The following is a 16,542-nucleotide window of genomic DNA, read 5'->3' as shown; positions in this document are numbered from 1 at the left end:
TGAGAAAGAGAAGTGATTACTACTTGATATTATTGGCCCAAATGAATTATTTCATTTTTTTATATTTTGATACTTCTTTTTTAACAGAAATACTAAGAGGAAAAAATAATTTTTTTCATACTTCAGGAGATTAACTTCACTGAGAATTCTGTAAATTCTGAGAAATTAAAATGGTTGTCTTCTGTTCATTTTCTAAGAATATGAAAAAATAAGCTCTAAGATCATTAAGGAAATCCACTTTCTCCAATAAGAATCTTCATGTAACAATACTGAAGTAAGAAAATGTACTATTAGAAAAATTTATAATCTCAAGAACATAACATAAATCAACTTTTTATGTTTTGACTTTAGGGGTGCTTGATAATAGGATATATCTAAGTTAAGAAACTTCTCTTTATTTCTATTTTTTGAAGTTTAAAGAAGAGTTCCAAAGAACTGAATTTTTCCATCTGCTGTGTCAAGAATGCAGAAGATGTTTATAGCATATACTTCCTGAATAGATAAGAGACCTCCCTTAGTTTTCTACTGGGGTGAATGGATAGATAAGCCTGTGGTAGCAGCTGCTTTTTCACATTTTTCTTTTTGGATTTTTGACACTCAACCCCCTCCAACGCAGGTGGGTGTGTGCACTGGCACTGAACTGCAGTAGTTTTCCTTGGATAGTCTGGTCTGGAGCTGGAGGAGCAGCTGCTGCTGTGGAAAAGCAGCTGGCAAGATGATGGAAGAAATCTCAATTATGGTAGCCTATGATGCCCATGTTTTCAGCCAGCTGCACGATGAAGACTTCCTTACTAGTCTGGTGGCCATCAGCAAGCCCAAATCTATGGTAGGTGGTGCCCTGCACACTACACTGGAATTGTTTTCTTCTTTGATGTGATATTCTCTTGTAACAGTTGAAGCAAAGCTTCCTGGAAGTAAAATAAGATTGCTATTGGCTTCCACAGGTTTTCAATGACTTACTTGCATAATTAAGGACTCTTGTACATCAGTAGTACATTTTAAATGTTAGACTAATATTTTCATATGTAGTATGATTGAAAGGACTTTTATAGTGCTGAATATCATTTTGTCCCAAGCTTTTGTTGGTTTGTGTGTATGTGGTTATTAGATGAAACTATTTACATTTCCAAACATAACAGTTCAGTCTCTTTGAAGTAGACTATTTCTAACAGTGAATGATAACATCGTTGTGAATTGAGCCATTTAAAAGTATAGGGTTTTCAATTATTATCAGAAAGAACTATTCTGGAAATAACTTATAGTATAATTTTAATTTACATTTAATATTTGTAAAAAGGCTTTTTACCATTCTCTGAATCTTCTTGTGCATGTCCTAGCATACTAGAAAAATAAAGTTCTTCCAACTATTTTTTCTCTCTATATAACATCAGTATGATGGTTAATGAGTTAAAGATAGCCATCTATACCTTCTAAGCAAACTCCCCCCACCATAGTGTCATATCTTTTTCTTCATTATATTTAATAGAACTAATTGCAGCAACAGCATGAAAAGGTTTATCCTAACAGCCAAACCTTACCAGTATGAAACCCTGTTTCTCTATTTAAGGCACAGGAGCATGAAAAACAATATGACACATGTTTGGGATTTTTTTTTTCAAGCAAAAACTTGCAATGACAAAAAACAAGAGGTCAACCCATAAATCAGTTTGTAAAGACTTAAAAGACATATCAACTAGATGAAAACCTGTTTAGCTGATAATTTGAGCCATAAAACATCTGTAAGATAGGGAGAAATTTCACCACTAATTAGTGATTTTATGTTATTAAGGAAATTATTAAATTTTTTACAATAACATGATTTCATTTATTTATTTTTATTTATTTATTTATTGTCCATCATGGGGCTTGAACTCTGGGCTTGGGCACTGTCGCTTAACTCTTCAGCTCAAGGTAAGCGCTCTACTGCTTGAGCTACAACACCACTTCTGGTTTTCTGGTGGTTTATAAGAGACAAGAGTCTCACGGTCTTTCCTGCCCATGTTGGCTTTGAACCATGATCCTCAGATCTCAGCCTCCTGAGTAGCTAGGATTACAGGCGTGAGAACATGATTATTTTTAAGTGATCGTTTAGAAATAAATATTGAATAATTATGGATGGAATGTGTGCAAAGACTCAAGGGATGCTAGTAGAGGGATTGATGATATAGATGACATATGACTATTGATAAGTATTGAATTATGATGAGAACACTAGGTATTCATAATATTCACCTCAGTTTTTTTTGTTTTTCTGGGGGGGCGGGGGTCCGATCGTGGGGCCTGAACTCTGGGCCTGGGCGCTGTCCCTCAGCTCTTCAGCTCAAGGCTAGCGCTCTACCACTTGAGCCACAGCGCCACTTCCGGCTTTTTTCTTTTTGCTTTTATGGTGCTGAGGAATCGAACCCAGGGCCTCATGCATGCAAGGCAAGTGCTCTACCATTGAGCCACCTTTCCAGCCCGTCACCTCAGTTTTGAAGATGTTTGATAGGTTCAGTTTTAAAGAATTAGGTGGAAGAAACCAAGGAGGAGTGGGAAGGGAGAAAAACAAGGGAGACACAGAGATGATGACCACATGAATGATGCACTTACCAAGAAATGTGATCACTTGTAGATAATGTATGCATATAGTATACATGTAAGTGTGGGATAATAGAATTTGGTCATTAATATAGAAAGCCTTCAAGGTATGAAAGGGTTCTAAAATATTGATATGTATACCAAACTTTAAAATAGTCTAGGTGTTGAAACATTATATTACACAATGTTCTGACAATATTTAGATTTCTTTTTCAGATTTGAAATTTAAAATAGTCTTGGGGATAACTGATTTTGGCTTATCTGGAAAAGTTCTAATAAAATTGTTCTAAGACAAAATATACTTTTTTGTTCCATATTCAATTTTGCTTTGAGAAGAATCCTTTAAATCATGTGAAAGAAACTCTTGGATATTTTTTGTGGGGGGGTTCGGTTGTGGGGCCTGAACTCTGGGCCTGGGCGCTGTCCCTCAGCTCTTTTAGCTCAAGGCTAGCGCTCTACCACTTGAGCCACAGCGCCACTTCCGGCTTTTTTCTTTTTGCTTATGTGGTGCTGAGGAATCGAACCCAGGGCCTCAGGCATGCAAGGCAAGCGCTCTACCACTGAGCCACCTTCCCAGCCCCTCTTGGATTTTTTTTAACAGTATAAAGTAAATAGCTTCTCAGTCTGAGTTATTGCTGCACTGTGAAGCAAATGACACTATTGTTAACTTAGGAAATACTTTCTGAGTTCATATTAACTATTCTAGATGATGTTTAGAAGCTAAGTACATGGTTAATTATGTATATATGTGTGTATATATATATTTCTGTAATTGGACTTTGTTTCATAGTAGAAGGCACTTTAATTCCTTGAGTAGTAAAATTCTCAGTGTTTGTAAGACGTAGGAACTGAATTTATGTATCTGTAGCTCTAACTTTCTCATATCTTTAGTGAAGAATAAAGAGTGAAAAAACAAGATTGAAGGATAATTTATTTCAATATTTACTATTGCGATATATTTTTAGTTTTGCTGTTTACTCTATTTAATTGTTTGAAGTCTAGTTGTGAACCACTAAGTTAACTTCAGAAATGTCTTGATTCACACTTTGAAAAATATAACTATATACTATTGACCTTAAAATGAAAGAGGATGTAAGAAAAATCAGAGCTTTCTTTACATCACAGATGAGCAAAAAGGATAAGGAAATCCAATTATGACTTCATATGTTTTCCATGCCATCCATACCACAAAAATAAGAAATTACCCAGACTGTTCACTTCAGCAGCAAGTATAATAAATAGTACCAATTCAGGGAAAAATAGTATAGCTCCTGTGTAAGGATGACACACAAATTCACAAAGCATTCCATATTTTTAACTATCATCAATAAATAACATCCAGACCTTAAAAAATAATTCCTGAAGTAATAGTGAATCTACTAAGAAAACCAAATAAAAGCAAGAAATCACTACTAGCATAACTTACTGAAAATTTTAGTAGCAGTATAAAAGTTGTCATGTGCAGTGAAGATTCAGGATAATCAGGATTACTCCAAAAACATTTAGAAAGGTACTTCAAGCTGTGTGTCAGTGGCTTATACTTATAATTCTAGCTACTCAGGAAGCTGAGGTCCAGAGGGTGTCACTTCAAAGCCAGCCCTGACAGAAAATTCCCTGAGACTCCATCGTCAATTAAGAAGCAAAAAGCTAGGCTGGGGCATGGCTCAACTGGTAGAGCAACAGCAGTAATATCAGGGAAAAAAGAAAAGAAATGTATTTCATTGGACATAGTATTTCCTGCCTTCCCTTAAACTTAATAGATTACTTTTCTTAGGTTTTTTTTTTTTTTTTTTTTTTTTTTTTTTTTTTTTTGGTTTTTTTTTTTTTTGGGTCCGGTCCTGGGGCTTGAACTCTGGGCCTGGGCGCTGTCCCTCAGCTCTTCAGCTCAAGGCTAGTGCTCTACCCCTTGAGTCACAGCGCCACTTCCGGCTTTTTTCTTTTTTGCTTATGTGGTGCTGAGGATCGAACCCAGGGCCTCTGGCATGCAAGGCAAGCGCTCTGCCACTGAGCCACCTTCCCAGCCCCTTAGGTTTTTTTTTTTTAAGTTGTTTACTGACAGCAGAGACACAGATGTTTTTGAGACAGGGTCTCAACATGTAGCTTTACACTGTTTTGAGCTTAACTATAGCCCAGGCTGGCCTCAAGCTCAAGATTCCCCTGCCCAGCCTTCTCATTGCTGGGATTCAGGTGTTCAACACCATGCTGAGGCCATACAAAGTATCTCTATATTTAACTTGAAATGCTCACATAAGAAGCATTTAAGAAGAATTTCTGAAGATTCCTGTCAGGGCTTCTTGACAAGTTAACTTTCCTGTCTACCACCTTTGCTGACGTTTCCAGTTATATTTGTGGGTAGGTTTTTTTTTTTTTTTCCTTCGAGATAGAGGTCTCACTAAAGTGTTGGACTATCCTAAAATTCCTAGGCTGTAGCTATTCTCCTACCTCAGCAATTAGTACAGGTGACAAATGCTACATTACCCAATTTCAGTTATTTTTGTACCTGACTAGTATACATAAAGGAAAAATATTATACCAATTAAATATATTGAGTTACAAAGGAGGCTTTGAAATACATGTATTTAAATTTAAAAGCACATTATCTAATGTATATATAGTGAACACATCTCTTAATCAATGCATGTTCTGGTGAGCTTAAATATTTCAGGTTAAACATCAGTTTATATTCTGGTGAGTTACTTCATCTTTTTATCTACAAAAAACTGTAAAGACACAGGGTGCTGGTGGCTTAGACCTGTAATCCTAGCTACTGAGATCCTCAGATCTCACTTAAAAGCCAGCCCTGAAAGAAACATTCAAGAGAATCTTACCTCCAATTAATCAGCAAAAAGCTGGAAGTGGAGCTATGGCTCATGTATTAGAGCACCAGCCTTTAGTGATGAAAACAGGAAGAGCATAAGGCCCCGAGTTCAAGCCCTAGTATTGGTGCTTGAGCGTGCGCGCGCGCGCGCGCACACACACACACACACACACACACACACACACACACACACACACACACAAAGCTAGAATGAAAACATTGCTTCTGGATGTATATCAGTAATAAGGGCTAGTATATAATATTACAGACATTTTTGCTTTAGTATAATATGCCTGATACAAGTAGAATGTACCATTCATTCTACAAAGACATAAGATAGAGAAGCAAAAGCAACGTTTTGAAGGTGCTATTTGCCATTGTAGAATAGAAACCAAGTGGAGAATAATGATCATGAGTTAAACAGTGAGAACTAATACTCCAAATAAGGCAGGAGTGCTGGCTATGGCTTCAAAGGCTGACTAGTTGCTTGCCAGACAGAAGAAGTAGGACTTTTCTGAACAGGGGGACTATTTGTATAAAAACTGACAGATTGATAACTAGGGTGGATGGAGGAATACTGAACAGTAACATGGTCCCTGGTTCAAGTTTTAAAACCACTACTTGCCAGGGACTGACTTAGTTTTACTATGCTCCAGTTTCCTCATTGGCAAAATAGGAACACAAGAATACTAACTCAAAAGATTACTGTGGGTAGCAAGTAAGAACATACATAAAATACTTAGGACAGTGAAAGCTCTTGCTAATTCTCTCCCTTTCTCACAGGGGAAGAACTGTTTAGTGTTTGGAGGAAGTCTAAAGGAAAGAGTGGGGTGAGTAGATAAGATACTAATGGGGCAGGAGAGGATGACAAAGGAGAAAGTATACTAGTATGGGTCACTCTAGTGCATTATTCTGATTAGGGAACACACTCTGAGGATATCAATCTTACAGGAAACTAAGGCTTTCTTCTCTGAAGATGGTAGAGAAAATCTTAAGTCTGAACTTAGGACTAAAAGGCAATGTGGAACCAACAGGAGGCAATGAATATGGGCCAAACCATCTGCAAAACAGATGGGATCCATTACTAAAGCAATAGTGTAGAGTGGTGAGTAGGCATGGACCATAATGCCCTTGGGAAAATTCTTTTCCAGTCTTCCACTAGACACTCACTAGACAAGTGATCTATCTTGAGCCATGCCTCCAGCAATTTTGGGAAAAATAGAAAATGAAGATAAAAAGAGTTGACAGGTGTTTGAACTTAGATACCTGACGATGTGACACCATGAATAAAGAAATTAAGGCAGTAGTTGCTCATGCCTATCATTCTAGCTACTGAGGAGGCTGAGATATGAGAGTCACAGTTCAAAGCCAGCCTGGGCAGTAAAGTCCATGAGACTCTTATCTCCAATTAACCAGCAAAAAGCCAGAAGTGGAGCTGTGGTTCAAGTAGTAGAGTGCCAGCCTTGAACAGACAGTGCCCAGGCCCTCATTTCAAATCTTGGGTCAGGCACCAAAAAAAAAAAAAAAAAATCAAACACAAAAAAACCCACAAAGTCACACATGCTGATTACTTATAGTTAATACATTCATATTACTTAGGAAGAAACAATTGTGTGTATAAAGAGTAATGATTGAGATAAAGTTGAAAATTAGTATAAGCTTCCTGCTTTATGAAACTGGAAGGCTGTCTTGGTATTAACTTGATGCAAACGTATCAAGAATACAATAGAGGGCTGGGAAGGTGGCTCAGTGGTAGAGCGCTTGCCTTGCATGCATGAGGCCCTGGGTTCGATTCCTCAGCACCACATAAGCAGAAAAAGCTGAAAGTGGCACTATGGTTCAAGTGATAGAGTGCTAGTCTTGAGCTGAAGAGCTGAGGGACAGCGCCCAGGCCCAGAGTTCAAGCCCCACAACCGCCAAAAAAAAAGAATACAATAGAGAGCCTGGTTGGGTGATGCACACTTGTCATCCCAGCTACTTGGGCAGCGTTAAATACCCAGGCAAAGTTAGTGAGACTCTAGCTCAAAAACAACATATAATGCTTGAAACTATGAGGCATGACTCAGATGGTAAGAAGTACTTGCCTTGCATTCAAAAGGTCCTGGATTTATTAATCCCCAAGAAAAGAAAATAGAGGGAAAAATATAAAGGAAAGAAGGAAGGAAGGAAGGAAGGGAGGGATGGAAGGAGGGAGGGAGGGAGGGAAGAAAGGAAGGAAGATCCACTTGGCTTTTATCGTGTTTGGCATATAGAAATGTAAGATCAGTGTTTCTGTAAAAGAATTGATCACTAGTAAGAACATTGTCTTGCAACAAAAGCCAATTAACCAGAGGACACATGGCTATACTGGGCAATGGATAGATATTCTTAACTGACAGACACCAAAATAGCAGTAATGTGCCGGCCGAGGAAGGGAGCTGTTTCTGGCAGCTATAGCTTCTCTGTTCTATAAATGGGGGATGTGGGTAAGCATTCTGTAAGTACTTCCCCCTTATTGCTTTGGCACATAGACTTCATTAAGCAAGCCAAATTAAAAACAAAATTCAGAGCAATTACATATACCAGAGATGGGACAATCAGTAAAAGCAATGGTTATTTCTAAATCATCATGGAGTATACATTTCAAAATTAAAAACCAATTAAAATTTATCCATATTAAAAATAGTTGTTGTTTCAAAAAATTATCATTGTTATTTAGCATATACATATTTTTGGCATTATTTTATCAATTTCAGATTAATTCAGGGAACCAAATCTTCTTTCATTTAGCTTATCAGCCTGATGAGTTAAGCTTCTTAAGATTGGGAGGAGAAAAATCTTATGCTATCTTCTAGAAAAAAGAGAATTTATCATGTGGACAGCAGGTTGTGTTTTAAATGCAAGAGCAGGCTTTCAGCTAGAGAGCAGAGCTGGTGCTGGTCTGATGCTGGCAGCCATTCTCCTTGTCTCTTGCCATCTAATTAACTTCTCCATTTGTATCTCCTTTATTTATTTTTCTGTCCCTGAGTCCTGAGCTGCCTCATCCCCAGGACTGAATATTGCTGCTGTGTGGCACCAGACTTACAGTTCTTCCATATGCAGAGAGTTAGGTTGCCACCCTAAATCACAACTCCAGATTCCTTCCGAGAGAAATTGATTGAAAAGCTTGTCTTGTGAGTTGAGGTGGTATAGAGTAGAACTTGCTAGCAGATCTGGAGCCAAACTACCTAGGTCAAATCCCACATCATCCCTCATTAGCTCTGAGATACATTTTTTTTCATCTGTCATAGTGGAATCAGGTTAGTATCTTTTGCAGATTATATATATATATATATATATATATATATATATATATAATATATATATATACACATATATATGACTTAAAATACCTAGCACATAGTAAGAAATATGCACATACTATTATTATTCCTTTCTCTCTCTCTCTCTGTGTGTGTGTGTGCGTGCGTGCACGCGCTGAGGATAAAACACAGGTTTTTATATATATTACCTACATATCTAGCCCTATTCAAGATTAACTTTCAGCAAGACTTTATAAGTAAATTAATACTGCTTCAAATTAAGAAAAAATAATCTTTCTGATAGTAAGGGGTAAGGGTAAGGTTGATTTGTAACTAAATCCTCAAGACTTAAAATATAGGATAGCTGATATATAGCATGTTAATTTTAATAATCTTTAATAAAATCATGACTTTTCCATAATGGCTGAAAATACCAATCTGGTTTTTTGTATTGCTTTCTTTTAGTCACCCATACTTTTATTTAGGTTTAAAAATCAACCCAAAATCTTCATTGATCTTCTCCTATGCTATTGCATTTTTTGGCACTGGGAATCTAGGTATGAACAAACATTAGATGATAACTATGTGAACCTTACAGTAGGGAGAGGTAAGACAAATATTAGCTAGTGATACTAGTAATGAGACTTAAAACTAAATGTTGTAATCAAATTCATCAGGTGATCAATTGGCGTCTTTACCTTGGGTAGTCAGTGAGGAGCCCAGTGGTGCCATTTGAGATCCAAATGACATCTATGAGAGAATCAGGAAAAAAGTATCTCAGGAAGAAGAAACCTGAGAGGCCTTAAATGGTAGAATTTGATATATGGCAGAGCAGGAGCGTCAGTGTGGTTTGAGCCCCATGAGCAAGGACAAACTGGTAAGAAATGAGGCTGGAAATTATAGGCCAGGCTATGATGCAGCAGTTTTAAGCCAGATGAAGTAGTTCAGATATTACTTACATGATGCCATTGTATTTTGTAAACCTAGTGAATCAGATTTTAGGTTTGGCTAACAGACATTTAAATGATTATTAACTAGTTAGAGAAGCCAGTATTACATAAAACATACACCAAATGACCAAACTGAATATGAAATCTTATTGTACTATTGAAAGTCAAAGTAGTAGCTAAGGCCTGTAATCCTAGCTACTCAGGAGGCTGAGATCTGAAGATCACGGTCTGAATCCTGCCTGGGCAGGAAAGTCCATGAGACTCTTATCTCCAATTAATCACTAAAATAACAGAAGTGAAGCTTCGGTTCAAGTGGTAGAGTGCTAGCCCAAGTGGTAGAGTGCTAGCCCAAGTGGTAGAGTGCTAGCCCAAGTGGTAGAGTGCTAGCCCAAGTGGTAGAGTGCTAGCCCTGAGCAAAAAAGCTCAAGGACAACACCTAAGCCCTGAGTTCAAATCCCAGGATGGGCACCAAAATTTTTTTTTAAATTAAAAGTCAATGCAAAGACTTTAAGCTGGTTTAGAAATCACATTCTCAGCAAAACAAAACAAAAATAACACTGCAGCCCTAGTGATAATGCCCATAGGATTCCTATCAGGCTGAAGTATTATAGAAGCTCTATTCTTTTTCCCCTTGTTTAAAAATTTTGAACTATATAGCTGGGCACCCATGGCTCACACCTATAATCCTAGCTACTCAGGAGGCTGAGGTCTGAGGATCATGATTCAAAGCCAGCCCAGGCAGAAAAGTCCATGAGATTCATCACCAGTTAACCACAAGAAAACTGGAAGTGGCACTGTGGCTTAAGTGGTAGGATGCTTGCCTTGAGCTGAGCTGATGGACAGCGCCTAAGCCCAGAGTTCAATCCCATGACTGACCAAAAAAAAATTGAATTATTTAACTGATTATAAAAGCATAAAAATTGGACCTATGGATGGAGTGAAATGTAATGTTTCAGTGCATGTTATAGTCTGATGTTTAAATTGATTAAATGTATCTACCTCTGCAAACATTGGTTATTTATGTTAAAAACAAAACCCAACTCAAGCAGATTTTTTTATTTTAGCATAGTACATTATCATCCTCTGTAATCACCCTATTAGACAACAGCACGCAGGACTTATTTTATTTTATTTTATTTTATTTTGGGTCTGGTCGTGGGGCCTGAACTCTAGGCCTGGGTGCTGTCCCTCAGCTTTTCAGCTCAAGGCTAGCACTCTACCACTTGAGACACAGTGCCACTTCTGGCTGTTTTCTGTTTGCTTATGTGGTGCTGAGGAATCAAACCCAGGGCCTCGTGCATGCAAGGCAAGTGCTCTACCACTGAGCCACCTTCCCAGCCCCCAGGACTTCTTTTACCTAATTGTAACTTACCACCCATTCTTCTCTATCCTAAAGTCTCCCTAGCTTCTGGTAACTACCATTTATTCAACTTCTTTAAGGTCAGCTTGTTTAGATTCTACATATTAGTGCGATCATTAGTGGTATTTGTCTTTCTGTGCCTGGTTTGTTTCATTTAACATAATTTCTAATTTCTTTTTTTAAGCTGAAAATACTGTATATATGTTCTGTATTTATCCATTCATCAATTGATAGACACTTATGATGTTTCTTCTTTTTAGCTCCTGTGAGTAGCACTACAAGGAACATGGCACTGCAAATGTCTCCTTAGCATCCTGATTTCTGTTTCCTTCAATGTATACGCACTGACTGCTGGCTCATATAGTAGTTCTATTTTTAATTTTTTGAGGAACTGCCATACTGCTTTTCATAATGACGATACTAATTTTCTCTCCCCTCCCCCATCCTCACCAGTGCTTTATGTTTTTAGTATTTTTGCTAGTAGCCATTTTGACTGGAGAGAGGTTGTCATTTATTTTTTCCATATACCTGTTAGAGAAGCCCTCACCTCTGACTGTCAGGACTATAGTGGTTTGGTTTAAAAAAAAAAAAAAAAGGTTTGGCTCAGGAGAAGAAACATAAAAAATACATACTAACAATGTAAATATTTATTTTAATTTAAAATATTTTTTTCTTATCACCTTTGTTAGAGGGTCATTGTCACTTTTATTTCCATAGCTATTCTGAAAACCTGTTTTCCCATTTTCTGTGTCTAAGAGGGGCAAAGTATTAAATTTGTGAAACAATCTAATAGCAAAAACTTCCTTTTAAAATTTTTGATGGTAGAATTTCTGTCATTTAATCATTAAATTCATAATGCCTTTTTAATTTTCTACTCAACTTATCAAGTCTTTATGAACTATTCCACAGAGTTTTTATAGAAGCAGTGAATCATTTTCTGTTTTTGTTCTTTTTATTATGAACATAAACAGGTTTAGGAACAAAGTTACATTTTTTTTTCATGTAATTCATTTGTGGGAGTAGCTCAGTAGCCACAAGAGTTCAATGTGTCTAGGATATCAGATTTCCTTTTAGAAGAAATGGAGAACATTAATCAGGCAACGTGTTTTTTTTTTCTTTTTGTAACATGACTGCATGGCAGACAACCATAAATCTCAGTAGTACATAACAATAAGCATTTATCTTTCCCCCGAGTCTTTGAGTGGCGAGAGTATGGTTGATCATGGAAGGATATAGCTGAGTATTGTTGGATTTGCTCTCCTTATTATGTGATCATGGCAGAGTTTGAAAGTTCCCAGAGGGTATCAGTGGAAACATTTGATTCCTCTTTTAAACCAAGGCTTATTGGGTGTCTAGCTCAGAGGCCCTGGGTCCAGTCCCCCTTTGTCCCACCCTTTTTTTTTTTTTTTTTCCAAAAAAACCCTTGTGTTGGATCTAGAATTCTTTTTTTTTAATGTCCCATTGACCAATGCAAATACAAAACCACTTCCAGCACAGGAAGGAAACTACACTTACCACAGAGGTTGGGGGAAGAGAAAGGAATCTTTTGTATCACTGTATAACAGCAAGGTATTGTCCCTTTGTGTGATTATGGTGGTTAGGGCAGCTATGAAAAATATACTAGCACTGTATTTCAGCAACATACATAGTTTACTTCACAGAATTTTATATTCACAGATTGGTCATCAGAAAATGATACTTAACTATAGTCAGCTTATCAGACACTATTAATTCAAAGATACTATTAGTCTTTTTCCTTTCTTTTCTTTTAGAACCTTAAGTTGTTACTCTTCTGTTCCTTCCAAAGACAACCTTGCCAGTGAAATTGGTATAGCCAACAATGTTATCCCAAACTGTTTGCTTTGTTGTGGAAGATAGGTAGGGCAAAGTACCCATAGGCAAATTGTCTACCACTTGGGCCATGCCTTCAGTCCTTGTTATCTTAGCTTGTCTGTCTTTATGACCCAGAGATTCTCAACAATTTGACATTAGTAGGAATTGAATGGGCCATGTACACACTTGGCAAGTGCCTTCCCATTTGAGCCATTCTGCCAACCCTTTTGTTTGTTTTATTTGATTTGATTTTTGTTTGGGGGTATTATATATATATATATATATGTAACAGATACATTATATATATATAAAATATGTATTAAAGTATAAACATTAAAATATATTAAGAAATGTATTTTGTACATATTAATTGTACTAAGGAGTGTCCTTGTGATACTCTTCCACATGTATATGTATATCTATCTATATCTATATATATATCTATGTATAATGAACTTTGATCAAAGTCACCCTCTTTATTACACTTTCTCATCTCTTCCATCTTTTTAAACAACAGGCTTCATTAATTTATTTTCATAATACATATAAACCGCTTCAGTCATATTTACCCCCCATCATCACTGTCTCACTCTTCCATCTCACACTAGACCTCTTCCCCAAGTCCCCATCATACACTCAAGTCATTCATTTTTTAAGGTATATATTCTTCATATGAGACATTTGTTTTTTTTTTCAGTCTGCTTTATTTCACTTAACATAATGGTCTTTAGTTCCATCCATTTTCCTGAAAATAACATAATTTCATTCTTTATGGCTGAATAATATTCCATTGTGTTTTGATTGTGTTTTTTTTATGGCCAGAGATGTTAAACATTTCTTCATATGTCTATTGGCCAGTCTTACTTCATCTCTCTTTAACTATTTAGCCCATTTATTAATTGGGTGGTTGTTCCTTTGAGGGTTTATTTTTTGGTGTCCTTGTGGTAGATAGATATAACTTAGTTAGCTATAAGTATATTTTAGATACAAAGTCTTTATCTGATAGATAGCTGGTAAAAAATGTTCTCCCATGCTGGAGGGGATGTGGACAGAAGGGAACCTTACTGCATTGTTGGTGGGAGTGTAAACTTGTTCAACCACTTTGGAAAACAGTATGGAGGTTCTTCAAAAGACTCCACATAGAGCTCCCCTATGACCCAGCAATCCCACTTTTGGGCATTTCCCCAAATGTTCACAAACAAGACCACACTAAAGCTACCAGCACGACTATGTTTATTGCAGCATTATTTGCTATAGCTAAGATATGGAACCAACCCAGATGCCCCTCAGTAGATGAATGGATCAAGAAAATGTGGTATATACACACAATGGAATTATATGCCTCCATCAGAAAGAATGACATTGCCCCATTTGTTAGGAAATGGAAAGACTTGGGAAAAATTATGTTAAGTGAAGTAAGCCAGGTGCAAAGAAACATAGATCCTATGGTTTCCCTTATTTGCAATAACTAGTATATGTCTAAGTCAAGCAGAAAAGGTCAGTTAAGTTGATGTTAGGGAAATGAACCCTAAGATATGTATTCAAATGTTTTTTGTCTTTCATGCGATTGTTTCTAACATATTTATAAGATTATTTCTTTGTTGCTTTGTATGTCCCTCCCCCACAGTGTATAACCCCTGCTTTCACTGTACTTGATGTTGGTATAATTTGTGGAGGGGAAGGGGAAAAACAAATCATTTAAATAGGGATACAGGTGGACCCATTGCAACAATGAGATGTACAAGTCGTTATGTAGAAAACGAACTTTACAACTTTGGTGGGGGGGGGAGCATTGGGTGGGAGGGCAGGGAGAGGATGGGAAGGGATAGGAAGGGGAAACAAAGAAGGAGGCAACAATGCTTGAGAAGAAATGTACTCATTATCTTGCCCATGTAATTGTAACCCCTCTGTACAGTATTTTCACACACACACAAAAAAAGTTCTCCCATTCTGTGGGCTTTCTGTTTCCCTTGTTAGCTATGTCCTTTGCCTTGCAGAAACACTTCAGTGTGATGCAGTCCCATTTATCCAGTCTTTCTTTGATTTGTTGTGATTCTGGATTATTAGTTAGGAAATTTTAACCTGTGCTTAGGAGTCCTAGTTTTCCCCCTATCCCTTCTGGTAATATTTTCATGGTGTCTGGCCTTACATTGAGGTCTTTTATCCATTTGGAATTGATTCTGGTACCAGGTGATATATAAGTATCTAGCATCAGTTTTCTGCATGTGAATAGCCAGTTTTGCCATCACTCTTTGTTGAAGAGGCTGTCTTTCTTACAACCTGTGTTTTGGGGGCTTTATCAAATATTAGGTGGCTAGAGGTCTGTGGGTTTATTTCTGTGTCTTCTATTCTGTTCCATTGGTCCTCATACCTATTCTTATGCCAGTACCAAGCTGCTTTTATTGCTATGGCTTTATAATAGAGTTTTAAGTTTGGTATTGATATTCCTCCACCAGTATTTTCCTGCTAAGGATTGTTTTTTCTATTTGAAGTCTATTATTCTATATGAATTTTTAGATTGCTTTCTCTATTTTATTGAAGAATGTTGTTGGGATTTTCATGGGTATTGTATTAAATTGTAAATTGCTTTGGGCAGTGTTGCCATTTTCACTGTGGTAATTCTTCCAATCCAGGAACATGGAAGGTTGCATGGTTTCCTGCATTTGTGGTACCTAGAATGTGCCTATAAAATTACAAGTAAACACACTTGATGGTAAAAGAAAAAGAAACACAGTGGGGCATGATAAATTATACAGGTTTGTAGGCATTCACTCAGAATGAGACCAAATGATGATATTAGGACAGGATCACAAAGGCACAATAGATATGTGCATCTGATATTTACCAAAATGAACTCCAGGAAATGGAAATGAGCTTTTCGTCCTTTTGTTGCTTTTTTTATTTTCTTTTCCTTTTGTCTTGTTTGTTCCTTTATCTGTTTGGGAGGGTGAAGGGGCAGAAATGGAGGGACAAAGGGTGAACAAAAATAGCAGTGATACTCTCTAGACTCTCTTTTGAAAATGAACTGTATAACTTGTGGGTGGGGATGGGAGGGAAAAACTTGCAGACGGTGTAAGGAAAGGGGTTACATTGTTTAGAAAGAAATGTACTCTTTTTCTGACTTATGTAACTGCAAACCTTCTGTGCATCAAAGACTTTTGATTAAAAAAATACTCCATTGTGTAGATATACATTTTTTAGATGCAATCTGTAATTTTATTACAAAACCATTCTTTTGGCATTAGCTGGTTATACCACATTTCTTTATCCATGTATCAGTTCATAGGCACTTAGACTGATTCTATAATTTGACTATTGTGAACAAAACTGCAATTAGCATGAGTATTCTCTTGTGTATTGATTTACATTCCTTTAGACATGTGTCTAAGAGTAGTATGTCTGGTAGATTTACTTTCAGTTTTTTTGTGGACTCTTTATACTCATTTCCCTAATAGTTATACAGTTTATATTCTCATCAACAACATATTAGTTCCCTTTCACCATATTTATACCAGCATTTGTTGTTTTATGTTGTCATGATGATTGCCATTTATTCATTTGAATAGTATTTATTCCATTGTTCAGATTTCTGTAAATTCCCAAGTATGGGTATTCAGGTTGTTTCTAATATTTTGCTGTTGTAATGCTGAAATAATTAATCTTACTTTTCTTGTTTTCTTTTCTCCCTTCCTTCCTTCCTAACTTCCTTCCTTTCTTCCTTCC

General features: G+C 36.8%; 1 protein-coding gene and 1 non-coding gene across 10 annotated transcripts in view; both read left to right on the top strand.

Annotated features, from left to right (window-relative positions):
- The window catches only part of Rabgap1l (RAB GTPase activating protein 1 like), a 460,833-nt gene that overhangs the window by 376,968 nt on the left and 67,323 nt on the right, over positions 1–16,542 (top strand). For 2 of the 9 annotated variants that reach the window (XM_070034435.1, XM_070034434.1), the window contains exon 2: positions 617–826. The exons of 6 other annotated variants lie outside the window; for them this stretch is intronic. In XM_070034435.1, the coding sequence (XP_069890536.1) occupies positions 716–826 (111 nt within the window). In that variant the 5' untranslated portion in view covers positions 617–715. Of the gene's footprint in view, positions 1–413; positions 827–16,542 lie in introns of those variants that run through there. One more of the 9 variants, XM_070034433.1, reaches the window with a different exon arrangement.
- Positions 3,788–3,893, top strand: LOC138835870 (U6 spliceosomal RNA). Its single transcript, XR_011374759.1, has one exon. It is a non-coding gene; the product is annotated as a U6 spliceosomal RNA (small nuclear RNA).

The sequence above is a fragment of the Dipodomys merriami genome, unplaced genomic scaffold (assembly GCF_024711535.1).
Source record: "Dipodomys merriami isolate MVZ:Mamm:240054 unplaced genomic scaffold, mDipMer1.0.p SCAF_24, whole genome shotgun sequence".
In the NCBI taxonomy this organism is placed as follows: Eukaryota; Metazoa; Chordata; class Mammalia; order Rodentia; family Heteromyidae; genus Dipodomys; species Dipodomys merriami.
The sequence above is the reverse complement of the archived record's forward strand: the minus strand, read 5'-3'. Positions and strand labels throughout refer to the sequence as shown.